This window comes from Prionailurus viverrinus, chromosome C2, assembly GCF_022837055.1.
Source record: "Prionailurus viverrinus isolate Anna chromosome C2, UM_Priviv_1.0, whole genome shotgun sequence".
Taxonomy (NCBI): Eukaryota; Metazoa; Chordata; class Mammalia; order Carnivora; family Felidae; genus Prionailurus; species Prionailurus viverrinus.
This window is the reverse complement of record NC_062569.1, coordinates 60,987,660-61,000,898: the sequence shown is the minus strand read 5'-3', so window position 1 is coordinate 61,000,898 and position 13,239 is coordinate 60,987,660. Positions and strand designations below refer to the sequence as shown.

Below are 13,239 nucleotides of genomic sequence, written 5' to 3'. Positions count from 1 at the left end.
TAATATTAATATGCTAAGATTTGTAGAGAATTACAGAGCTGGAAGTTCCTTACAGACAATTTAATCACCCTTCCTTTTAATTGTGAGCCAAGTTCCTATTACATAAAATTGCGTTCCTGAAATTACTTAGGACTAAGAGCTAGGACTCTCAATTTAGTGGCTTCAGCCTTTCTGTCCATTTAATTAAGGCTTTTTTTGTTGTTGTTGTTTGTTTTGGGTTGTTGTGGGGTTTTTTGCACTTAATTATAAAGCTGTCAACAGCATTAACCTTATTGTTGCTACTGTAACCTGGAAACCCTTACCATTTCCATGGACTTTTTATTCCTTTTTGTAAAGTATTTATATTAGAGTAAGATTCTAGGTTTCAAAGCCATTTCTCCCATATTATTAGTTTTATTGATCATGTATTTGATGCATTTATGGTCTTAAGTCTTAGGGACAATAGAGAACGATTCATCCTCTTCAACTTGGAAACCACAGACATAGTTGCCATTTCAGACATACACTTTGGCGTTCCAAATGCTATTTGTCAAATAGTGTTATGTTCAGTGAGGATAAAAGAAAACTCAAAAACAGTGGCTTGGATACAAGTTATTTCTCTTGCAGAAAAAACTGTGGCAGTAAGTGGTCCAGTGCTAGTATTATTATGACTCAGTATCATAGTGCTTGGGCTGCTGATTCTCCATTCATCGTGTTCTAAGTTGTCTGGAAGGTACAAAAAAAATGGAGCGCAGGGGGTGAGGTGTTTTTTTCTAGCTGATTCAGCTTCCTTAAAGTAACCTTTTTGGAATTCCTGTACAAGACTTCCATTTACATCTCATTGGCAAGGACTTAGTCTTATGGCCACACCTACCTGCAAAGGATGTTGGGAAATTTAGAAGTTTTGTTACTAAAGAGGAAGCAATAGGAGGCATCTTTTGAAAAACGTGTCCCTATTACACTGGTACCATGGTAGCAATGGAGGTACTCTTTTAGGTCTGGTTATATACCCATCTCTGCAAGTATAACCGACACTCCAGTAAGTCCACCAATTTGTTCTAATACCTACCATTTATTACAAGACTACAGTTATTGTTAGAAGCAAATGCTTCAGTTCTGTTTTGTACATATTTACTAAATGTCAACCATTTATTTGCTGAGTAGCCTGCTAGGGCCTAGAGATGTAGAGAAGAAAAAGGCAATATACCTGTCCTCAGGAATTGTGGGGAGCACAGATGTTTAAGCAGATACATCATTTAATTATCCTTGTACCATGTAGGAGGTAAGAAGATAGTCACTGAGAGCTGTTGAGTAACCTTTGTTGATGATTAGTGTTTAATTTCTCAGGTACTTTGAGAAGCAGTATGGCAGTTCTACCCAGAGGTGCTCTCTCTTTTCTGGTCTATATAGCTACCCCTGTAGGCTTTTGGCCCAAGTTGTTTTGGGGCATTTCTATATTCATCCAGTATTTTGAGTCTTTATTTGAAGGAAGGGCAATGTGTACTGTAGAGCTTCTGTTTGACTCTCTAGTTAGTGAAGAGGAATTCGAGAAGCTTTTTTTTTCTAACAGTTAGAGTGATCTTTTCCTACATATGGAAAATGGATTTTATTTGAATCTTCACTTTGGAAAATAGTTACATAGGATATGAGATTCTGGTAAAATGCACTATTGGGATTGATACTGATCCATCTTTTCTAATTTATTCATGTGTAAGAAAAATTAATTTGAAAGAAAAAGAAATGGCTATGAATGGACTGGTAAATCTTTTCCAGAAATAAAGGAAATGATTCTTGCCAGATGATATCTGAAAAAATATGTGGGTTAATGGGCCCAGAATTAGAACATGTTGCCAAATGATTCATAGTTGGTTCAAGAATTAGTTGTTAGAACTGAATTTGAAAATGAAATGGCAAGAGGTAGCCGACTGAGAGATACTATATCAAATTGTCAGGGTCTAGTTCTCGAATTTATGATCTAACACCATGGTATCAAGCTTTGTATAAAAATTATTTGTCATGTTATTTAAACACAAGTATTCAGAGGGGCGCCTGGGTGGCTCAGTCGGTTGAGCGTCCGACTGCAACTCGGGTCATGATCTTACGGTTTGTGAGTTCGATCCCCGCGTCGGGCTCTGTGCTGACAGCTCGGAGCCTGGAGCCTGTTCTGGATTCTGTCTCCCTTTCTCTCTGCCCCTCCCCTGCTCACACTCCATCTCTGTCTCTCTCAAAAATAAACATTAAAAAATTAAAAAATAAACAAACAAGTATTCAGAAATAAAGTCTTTTAGAAATAGTGGTAGTAGGTCCCCTCTCTGATAGAGATATGAATGAAATCTGGGGCTTGATTTAGGAATGGCATAAAATAATTGTGCCTTTAAATGTGCAGTGTTTGGTTGGAAAGAATACAATACTGGCATTGTTCTCTGACATTCCAGTATATTAACGTAACATCCTAAATAAGATACCTAATCAGTTAAACAGTAATATTTAACTATAGTTCAAACATAGATTTTTCCACAAGTCTACTAATGGGAAAATTAGAATCTAGTTTGGCTCTGTTTTTCTGTGCTGTGAGGATTTAAAGATAAAATGGTTGTCGAATTTATCTTATAGAAAATAGTATCAGAGTAGAGATGAATGTTTTCCTCTGAAGCTAAAAGCTGCACTTAATTTTGTCCACAGTGTATTGTAAGTTTAAAAGCTGATGCATTCTCACCTTGACATTACATCCGTAGTAGTGACAGTGGTAATCTGGAAGGCATCTTGTAGAACAGAGTTTTAGATAGTAGGACATCCTTACACCTGGGAAATTTTAATACTGTTACTCCAGCTCACAAAGCAAAGTTATTTATGGTATTCTGGGAGTTTGATGCTTGCTAAACTTAATGAAGCTATGCCAAGACCGCTGAGAAAGGAGTAGGCTTCTTATTTAATCAGCTGCTGCAGAGTTCAGAGTCCCAAGTATATTGCATGTGTTGTAAATGTACTGTGTAATCGGTCTCCTGGTTGCATTATGAAATAATGAGTTTATAGAAGCCTCATGACAAGTCTTAGATCAGATTCTCAGGTACTGTATCACTGTCTACTGATTTTTGTGTATGGAGGAGGAGAGAGGTATAGTTCAGTTCTTCATTCCAGGAAAAGATACACCATGTATCATTTTTTTCCTTTGACTTTTTATTTTATTTTATTTTTTTAAAATTTTTTTAATGTTTATTTATTTTTGAGAGACAGAGAAACAGAGAGTCAAAGTGCTAGCAGGGGAGGGACAGAGAGAGAGGGAGACACAGAATCTGAAGCAAGCCCCAGGCTCCGAGCTGTCAGCACAGAGCCCAACATGGGGCTCGAACTCACGAACCGCGAGATGATGACCTGCGCATTAAGTTGGTTGCTTAACCGATTGAGCCACCTAGGCACCCCTTCCTATGACTTTGTAGAGGAATTGTTTTAAGGTGAAGTATAATTTTTTTTAATTGGAAGAAAAAAATCAAACTCCAAAATTTGAGCATGGTAAACATCTCAACAGTGAAGACCTGGGTTTTACCTGAAATCCCACCATCCAGAGGTGACCATACTTGATATCGTGCATAAGAATTACCGTTCTGCCTCTTACTTAGGCTGTATAATCTTATCTTCTTTTATTATTTATAAGATAATGATAACCAGTAACATGTTTATGTTTCATAACTCTGTGAAGTAAATGACTTCAAACCTTGTAGTGCTAAGAATAGTACCAAGCATGTAGTGAAGTATTAGCTGTTATTCAGGAATCTTTCATGTAATTTTCTGTAGACCATTCTTAAGGAGACATTTTTGTAAAAGTTAGGTGGCTCTGCTTACCTTTTTTGCTGGACAACTTGGCAACCCCAGGAATGGATCAATTTAGAAACGGTTAACTGCATTTATTATGTGTAAAACACATGACTGCATTTGTCTTCTATGTGGCAGCACAGAAGTTAGTAGGTGGCCTCTTGATTCTATCTACTTTTGTCCTAGGGTTTGGTTTTTTGTCTGTTTGTTTGTTTGTTTGTTTTCTTTTTTTGACCTGGTTCATCTCATTTTCATTTGAGTCATAAGAAGTGTACCTTTTATACTGGTGTCCTGGCCCTGTTTGGTTCCTTAAAGAATAGGATCAGTAGTCTTTGTGGGGAAGGGAGAAAGATGTCAGCATGGGGGAAATCATGCTTGATTTTGAGGAAGCAAAATTTAAAAAAAGAAGTCTTATGCAAGACCTGTAAAACTTGAGCAGCCAAAGGGTTAAATGGATTTTTTTTCTTTTTTTTTTTAATTATGGGTGTAAGAGACTGGGTTGATACGTAGAAAAGGAGGTATAGGAAAGAACTAATAACTTTTGGAGGGACCAGTGTAATAAATGAGCTCTCTATGGAATCAAAATTATGTGTAACCTTTTGAAATATTTTCATGAACATTCTAAAGCAAAGTTTGCAGTTAGTACTAAGTGCTCTCGGAAGCTATCAAAAATAAGTTCCAGGAGGAGCTCACAAAACTGAGAGTAGGCAGGATGTGAGGTGAGCCTTGCTGTTAGCTTCACCCAGCCTATCATAACCCTCTAGGTAGGACTTGAGGCACTTGTCCTTATATTTTTGGTGAAATGAGATATTATGTGCCCCTTTCTCTCGTGCTCATTTTTTTTTTCCTTTACCCTTTTACTGGTGACATGGAAATCCTAGATGGCTGAGCCCCAAGGAAAGTCCCTCCTTGTCCAGATAGATATCCATTAATCAAGGTGTAATCATATTTTCCTCCTCCTTAGAATTCAAAATGTGGTGTGTGCACTATCAATTACAGCTAAGAAATGATGGATGTTGGGGGCGCCTGGGTGGCGCAGTCGGTTAAGCGTCCGACTTCAGCCAGGTCACGATCTCGCGGTCCGTGAGTTCGAGCCCCGCGTCAGGCTCTGGGCTGATGGCTCAGAGCCTGGAGCCTGTTTCCGATTCTGTGTCTCCCTCTCTCTCTGCCCCTCCCCCGTTCATGCTCTGTCTCTCTCTGTCCCAAAAATAAATAAAAACGTTGAAAAAAAAAAAAAATTTAAAAAAAAAAAAGAAATGATGGATGTTGGCTCATTAAAGATACCCTAGCCAACAACTGTTATCTCAAAAGCTAGAAAAAGCAACTGGGCTAATTAATGAAAGCATTGGAAACAAAATGGAAATTCTTTTCTGTTCTGAACTTACATACAGTGTTTATACCCCCATGTGTTACCAACCTGAAGAAATACATAAGTGGGAGAATAGCCAAGGAAGAAGATTTTAAGAGGATACCCTCTTTAGGACCATTCAGATCTCTCTTTCATAAAGACTTTTTGATAGTGATCCCATCAGTGTCCGTGTAGTGGCTTACTTAAATTGATCTTCTGGGGTTCCAGGACTATAATCTATTTCTTTGTATCTGTTACACTGACCTCCTTACCCATGGTAGAAACTCAGGAATTTGTTAGTTCTTAAGTAGTTGAAGAGGTTCAATCATAGGGGGACTGCCAGTCTGCAAAGGGTGAATTCAGGGAGGCTGGGTGGCATTAGTGGCTTGTGCATAGGTTTTGGAACCAGACAGAACTGTTATGAATTCTGCCTCTGTACTTATAGCTACTGAACACTGGGTAAATTTATGCAAACTGAATTTCTGCCTTTTAAAATAGAGATGATGATCGCTAGTTACAGATTGTGAGGATGAGATACTCTATAAAAATACTGTATATAACAAAGTTCATTACAGGTGCTAAGTAAATGATAATTGTCATTAGGATACAACAGAACCTTACATTGTCATGAAAGGTAGGATGAACATGATTTTATAATCAAATCATCTATCACAAGTGAAAGATCTAAAAAGGAAGCACTTTTTATTCGGGAAGATACAAACATATCTTGCTGCCTGAGTATTACAGGCTGAAATTATAAATAGATTCAAGAACAATTTAGATAAATTTATGGATGAGAGATTAAGTTCAATTCAAAAAACATATACGTGCCTGCATGGCTGGTATTCCCTGGGCAATGTGGATATCATATGAGTAATAAAGCCTAGTGGGTTTATTACAAGTTGTGTGGGTATATAATGTATCCCAAAATGACTCCCAGCAGAGTTCTGGTGAGGTGCTTCACAGCTCACAGATTTGATTTAGTATATACCTGACTTTTTCTTTTCTTTTCTAAGATACACTTATGTAAACTTAATCTAGAAATCCAGAGATGCTGATGTCTGTCTTGGTACTTTTATTACTTCTTCACAGAATTTTCTGGGCCTCTTTTACTTGCCTTGACCCTTTCACATAACAACCAGTACAGAAAGAGATAATAATGCTGACACTTGAAGGTACACATCTGACTCAGACCTTTGACTTGCTGAAAGAGGTCAGAGTGTGGTGTAAACCCAAATAAGGAAATGGTTCCTATCAGAGTGGAAAACATTCATCCTGTCTGCCTGCCTCTCCCTCCCTTGCACAAGAACTTGAGATGAGAAGAGCTGTATTGTTATTTTAATCTTAAGTAGTATTCATTATAATTAAATGAATTTCATGGAAGAAGTTTTCATTTTTGGAAGCATACTTTCTTTAATTTTATAAACTTACATAGTTGCTTCTTTGTTGTATTTGCCTATGTGGTTCCCTTGTATCTTCCCGGCAATGTTAGTTTTACAGGATTTGTAGAAGCCAAGCTAAATACTGAATTAAATGGTCTGTTATTTATTTTTGGAGCTAAAGTATTTATCTTGGCAGATTTTGTTGTTTTTGCCTTATGTTTCAGGTGCATAACTTGTAGGGAAATAAGGTTCTTGGCATTTCTGTCTTGTTTAGAAAATAAAGTGTAGGCCATTCCTTAAATACATGTATGTATGTTTATATTGTTTATAAAGGCAAAGTTACATTTTATTGCCTCCAAGGATTGAAAGGAATATTTACTGCAAAATATGCTATGTTCATAAGGTTTTTGTAAAAATATTCCACTTGCATAAAAATCTATAAAAGTTACATTGTTTTTGAACATTTAATATTGTCCCCAGTAAAAAAATATATACTTTAGGATACTTAGGTGGCTCGGTCAGTTGAGTGTCCAACTTCAGCTCAAGTCATGGTCTTAGTTAGTGAGTTCGAGCTGCATATTGGGCTGCTTGCTGTGGGGGCGAAGCTGCTTTAGTTCCTCTGTCCCCCTCTCTCTGCCCCTCCCCCACTTGTACTCTCTCTCAGATATGGACATTAATAATTTTTTTTAAATATAAAGCTTAAAAATATACACACACACACATATACACATATATATACACATTGAGTTTTACTGAGTTAATTGGCCCAATCCTTAGAGACCAAAGGAATATGAATTCAACCGAAGGTAGTTACTTTAAGCCTAGCGGCTAACTCTTCAACAAATGGCTTTTTTTTTTTTTTTTTTTTAATATTTATTTATTACTGAGAGAGCATGAGCATGGAAGGGGCAGAGAGAGAGGAGACACAGAATCCAAAGCAGGCTCCAGGCTCTGAGCTGTCAGCACAGAGCTCGATGCGGGGCTTGAACTGACAGACTGCAAGATCATGACCTGAGCCAAAGTCGGATGCTTAACCAACTGAGCCACCCAGGTGCCCCAGCAAATGGCTTTTTTTTTTAAATGAAATTTTATTTATTTATTATTTTTGGCTCACTGAAAAATGAATTCTATAAAGTATATAATAAGGACACTTATTTTTCATAATTGTAAACCTCACATTTTGATACTAAAATTAAAAGCTTTGGAATTCAACTTTTGAGACAGTATTTTAGGTAACCTTTTTTTTAATCCTGGTAACATAGAAGACAGATGATCCACAGTCTTTATTTAGTATCAAACCTTTTATCAGTGCTATTTTCTAATTAATAAAATATACTAACGTCAGCTTAATTCCTGGCTGAGGAATTGTAAAATAATTAAAAAGGAGTAAAATGCAAAGAATCTTAAATAAATGTTTTCTTGGTATTGATCATTTTATATTCGGTGCACACCCAACTTACCATGTACTTGCAATAGACTATTGAGAATTGATCTTGAATCCCATTTTCAATAATTGAAGTAAATATGTTTATTCTTTCTGTAGAGACTTAATATTATTTTGTATTCTATGCTTATTTTAAATCTACTTTTAAAGTAGAGCTTGTCTTCGTTTTTTCGTTTTTGTTTTTGTTATTTTGAGAGAAAGCAGGGAGAGGGAGAAAGAATCCTAAGCAGGCTCCATGCCCAGCAGGGAGCCCTATGCTGGACTTGATCTCACGACCCTGAATTCATGACCTGACTCAAAATCAAGAGTCAGAAGTTCAACCAACTGAGCCACTCAGGTGCCCCGAGTGTGTTTTTCTTCTCTTCTCTTCTCAATGAAAAACTCCTATATATTCCTTAATTTCTCATGGTCTCTAATGAAAATTTTAGATAGCCTGTGTATTTGAAGAATTATGGTGATTTAGAATAATTAGCAAGTGTTTTTGTTAGTCAAATGATGGATGTATTAGTGTGATTACTATAGAGTGGAATATCAGAAATGTGCTTTTTCTAAGAAAATTGATATTAACAGTAATTTAAAATTTTTATTACAGCTAGAACGAGTAAACCTGTCTGCAGCTCAGACACTGAGAGCAGCTTTCATTAAGGTGAGGTGCACATAATTTATTATGATTAAAATGTATGTTACATATAAACCTGAATATCATGTGATAATTGCCACTTTATTTCCTTCTAGTGAAAACCTCTCAGCTATCTCAGGTCTGTTTTAGTGTACTCTTTAAAGCTTAAAACACTTCCAAAAAGTGAATTGACACAAATGCTGTTTCCTTAGCATTCATCTTTTTATCACTTTTATGCTTTTGAAACTAATTTCTTTGGAGTCTCTTCTCTTTAGCTTTAGAGTATATTTTCAATTTATTTTCCTGTTGTTTGACTTGATAAAAACCTTTTGGTGATTCAGTTAGTTGGGTGACAGACTTTGGCTCAGGTCATGATCTCACAGTTCGCGGGTTCAAACCCTGCATCGGGCTCTGCACTGACAACTTGGAACCTGGAGCCTGCTTCAGTTTCTCGGTCTCCCTCACTCTCTGCCCCTCCCCTGCTCGGTCATGTGTGTTCTCTCTCTTTCTCTCTCTCTCTCTCTCTCTCTCTCTCTCTCTCTCAAAAATATCAAAAAAAAAAGCTTTTTGTAAAATTATAATTTGAAAATATGTTTTTCATATTGCTTACTTACAGAACCTAAGTATAAAACAGTATTTTTGATGGGAAAATAAGAACTGTGTGTAGGTCAGATTAAGGATACCTTTTCCTTATACGGTCGAGTCACTTAGAGTCAACTTTTTCATTGTCTCCAGATTTGGAGACATTTAATAATTACTAGCCACGTACTATTTAATAATTACTAGCCACGTATTGCTGTTGAATACTTAAAATATGGTTGGTTCAAATTGAGTTGTACTCCAAGTATAAAATATACACCAGATTTTGAAGACTTAGTACAAGAAAAAGAATGTAAAATAACTCAGCAATAAGTATTTTATAGTAATTACATACTGAAATGGTAATATTTTGGTTGTACTCCTAAAATGATTTCATGTGTTTCTTTTTACTTTTCTAATGTGGCCACTAGGAAATTTAAAATTACAATGAATGACATTTGTTGCTTGAGTTATATTTCTGTTGGACATCCCTATCCTACATATTGGGTGCAGTCTTTCATATAAAACTTTATTCATCCCCCTTCCTTTCCCGGTACATATCAGGTGCCCAAATCTTTAATTTTTATTTACTTTGTGTGTATTTGTTTCTGTCTGTAGCTAAGATAATTTATATTTCAGGTAAAGTATTTTAATGTTTAAATCTAAAAAAAAAAAATGTATAGTTAAGTTTTATTGGAATAAAACCATAATGCCATCCAGCTTGATTTCTTTTTATGGCAAAGATTAGTTTATCGATACCACTCTTTTTTTTTTTAATTTTTTTTTTTAACGTTTATTTTTTTGAGACAGAGAGAGACAGAGCATGAATGGGGGGGGGGGGGTCAGAGAGAGGGAGAATCTGAAGCAGGCTCCAGGCTCTGAGCTGTCAGCACAGAGCCCGACGCGGGGCTCGAACTCCCGGACCGCGAGATCATGACCTGAGCCGAAGTCGGCTGCCCAACCGACTGACCCACCCAGGCGCTCCTATCGATACACTCTTAACTGGTAGCATAGACTATGTCACTAGACATCTCTCCTACCTCACCATAAGAATTTACATTGTATGTATTAGATTAGAGCTATTTTGATGTGATTAATACTCTAAAATGCACTGCCTGTATATGTGTACATAGTAGCTTAATTAAAATATGTTCTGACAAATCATTGGGTTAATGAAGAAAATGAATCAAGTAACACCATCAGTGTTGTGTTTCTTTTTTTCTTTGAGTTTGGTGTGGTTTTGGAATGGCATATTTAGTCATTAGGGAGGCATGATGGAAACTGTTTTAAGCTGACTTTCAGCCTATTTTCAGTGTGGCCAAAGAAGGGAAGGAAAGGCAACTTATTTCACAATATAGTATTGAGGGACGCCTGGGTGGCTCAGTCAGTGGAGCGTCCGACTTCGGTTCAGGTCATGATCTCACAGTCTGTGGGTTCGAGCCCCGCATCAGGCTCTGTGCTGACAGCTCAGAGCCTGGAGCCTGCTTCTGATCCTGTGTCTTCCTCTCTCTCTGCCCCTCCCCCACTCTCACTTTGTCTCACTCTATCTCTCAAAAATAAATAAATGTAAAAAAAAAAATTAAAAAAAACAACAATATAGTATTGATAAGGCAAAAGTCCATTTTTCAGCTTTTCTGATAGCAAGAACAGAGAGAAATTTCTCCTGCTCATCATAAAGAGGACTCTGTCTGAAGTAGTAGATGATATCCTCAATGTTATTTCTAAAAGAGACAAAATAATTTTGTTAAGCTCTTTCTTTTAATATACTTATATATAATCTGATGTTTTAACACTAAAGTACAATTTAAACTGTGTTTAAAGTATGTGGTTATGATAGATCTGGTTTACCATATGGATAAATTTTATTACCCTTGGCACTGATTCTTAATTGGGGAAAGTGGAAGTTTTTTGAGAGGAAAACAAATTAGTTTGCCTTGATTTTATCATTATTATCATATTTAATTTGTTAATGTTTTAAATGTTTATTCATTTTTGAGAGAGAGAGAAAGACCCTCATTGTGAGTGGGGAGGGGCAGGGGAAGGAGCAGAGAGAGGGAGACAAAGAATCCGAAGCAGGCTCCAGAGCTGTCAGCACAGAGCCCGAGGAGGGGCTTGAACTCAAGAACTTGGAGATCATGACCTGAGTCAAAGTCAGATGCTTAATCGACTGAGCAAATTTAATTTGTTAAATTTCCAATGGAATTAAAAGGGCATGCCTTAAAAAGATGAAGATTTTGTGTTTTTAAAACTAGAACTTATTTGACAATTTTTTTTAAGTTTATTAATTTTGAGAGAGGGGGAGAGGCAGAGAGAGAGAGAGAGAGAGAGAGAGAGAGAGAATCCCGAGTCAGCTCCACACTGACAGTGCAGAGCCCTATGTAGAGCTCAGACTTACAAACTGCAAGATTTGAGCCCAAATCAAGAGTCGGATGCTTAACCGACTGAGCCACCCAGGCGCCCCTGAAAAAGATTTTAAAAGCCTCACTCACCCATATATCCCTATTAATATCCATAATATATATGCCTGTGTTTCCAGCTCTTTGACCACAACACAGTGTCATCTATCAAGGTTTAATATTTATTTGTATTATTATCACAAGAAAAAGGATTAAAATAGTTTCTCCCAAGATGAAATACTAATGAATACTATCTTTTAAGATACCTGTTCTCCTTGGTTCTTTTTCCTCTTGGAAAGTTCTGATAGGTTTTGCTGTTGAGAATCACTGAATCACAAGAGTGGATGTTACTGCCTTTGAGGATAGTTTCCTGTCATAGTTGGGTTCTTTATAAAAATTGGACAACCATAGAATTCAAGGTTGTATTCTGGGGCAGACCTGAAGATATAGATAGATAAAGTCACCAGTTTAAGCATAGATCGGTTTATTTTGTCAGTCAGAAGAATTGGGTAGATTTAAGGCATTTAAAATTAAAAGTAAGTAGCTTAATTAGGATTTCAGCCAGAAGATACTAAGACTATAATTCCGAAGCTATGTGCCTAGGCACCCTGCGTCCCCACAGCAGACTCAGATGGGTGCCATGAGTTATGTTAAACATCTAAAGGAACATAGTGATGCTAAATATCTGTTAGACCTGTGAACTATGCTAGCTTGAAGTAGTTTGCAATTCCAACATACTAGATTAAGCCCTATTCCTTTCAATGATGTCCTATCTTTATGAGGTTGGAATTTTGGCCATTGCTGTGAGAAAAAGCAGGTACCACAAGAAAATCAATATACAACAGGAAGTGAGGGCAGGGTCCAATCTGATTCCAACATTTGAGAATTGTGCAGTGCCCAACAGGTGCATATATCTCAGTAGCAAGTAATCTTGGTTATTTAAGAATTTAAGAAAATATTCTTCTTTCAATTTATGTATTTCTTAAAGACGACTACATTGTTAGAAGAACGCAAGTACTTATTAAGTTGTTTGAACCTAACTACTTAATACATAGCACTATTAAGGTATATATTTCTTAGCACTAACAACACTTGTAAACTGAGAAGGCTCGATACTTCTGCAAGATTTCTGTAATGCTCCAGTTTGGGCAGTTTCCAGACCAACTTGATGTTGGAAACTTTATTCTCAGACTGTCAGCATTTAGTTCTTTTGGCACCGTATTATAACTTAATCAGAGAGAGATTGTCTTCCTGCTGAAACTTTTTGTGAGCAGGTGGGGAATGCGCTCCTGCCTCCTAAAACAATGCATTATATAGGCAATTTAATGCTACTCAGAGAAGGAAGATAAACCACTGTTATCAAATACGGGCTTATTTACATAGTGTATATAATTTTGTGACAATTCACCAAATTAATGTTGATACCATCTTAATCCATATTTATACAATTTTTCTTTGAAAGGTAGTCTTGTATTTTAAAAATAGATTCTATCTTACATATACTCATGGAAGGAAAAATCAAAACAGGTTATAAAGGGAATGAATTCATAGGATACACTTTATTGTTATTAATCATCTATGAAAATGACTTCCTTAAGTAGCATACGACGGCAGTTAAAATGGTCCCAGGATTGAGATAAATGTGCATATTTTCTTTTCCCATTCCATCCGAAAACCTTTCA

The 13,239-nt window shown here is 36.6% G+C and overlaps 1 protein-coding gene across 1 annotated transcript in view; it reads left to right on the top strand.

The window, feature by feature from the left end:
- Positions 1 to 13,239, top strand: part of PDCD10 (programmed cell death 10) — a 46,813-nt gene that overhangs the window by 20,696 nt on the left and 12,878 nt on the right. The window contains exon 3 of the mRNA XM_047874897.1: positions 8,556 to 8,609. Within this exon, the coding sequence (XP_047730853.1) occupies positions 8,556 to 8,609 (54 nt within the window). The remainder of the gene's footprint in view (positions 1 to 8,555; positions 8,610 to 13,239) is intronic.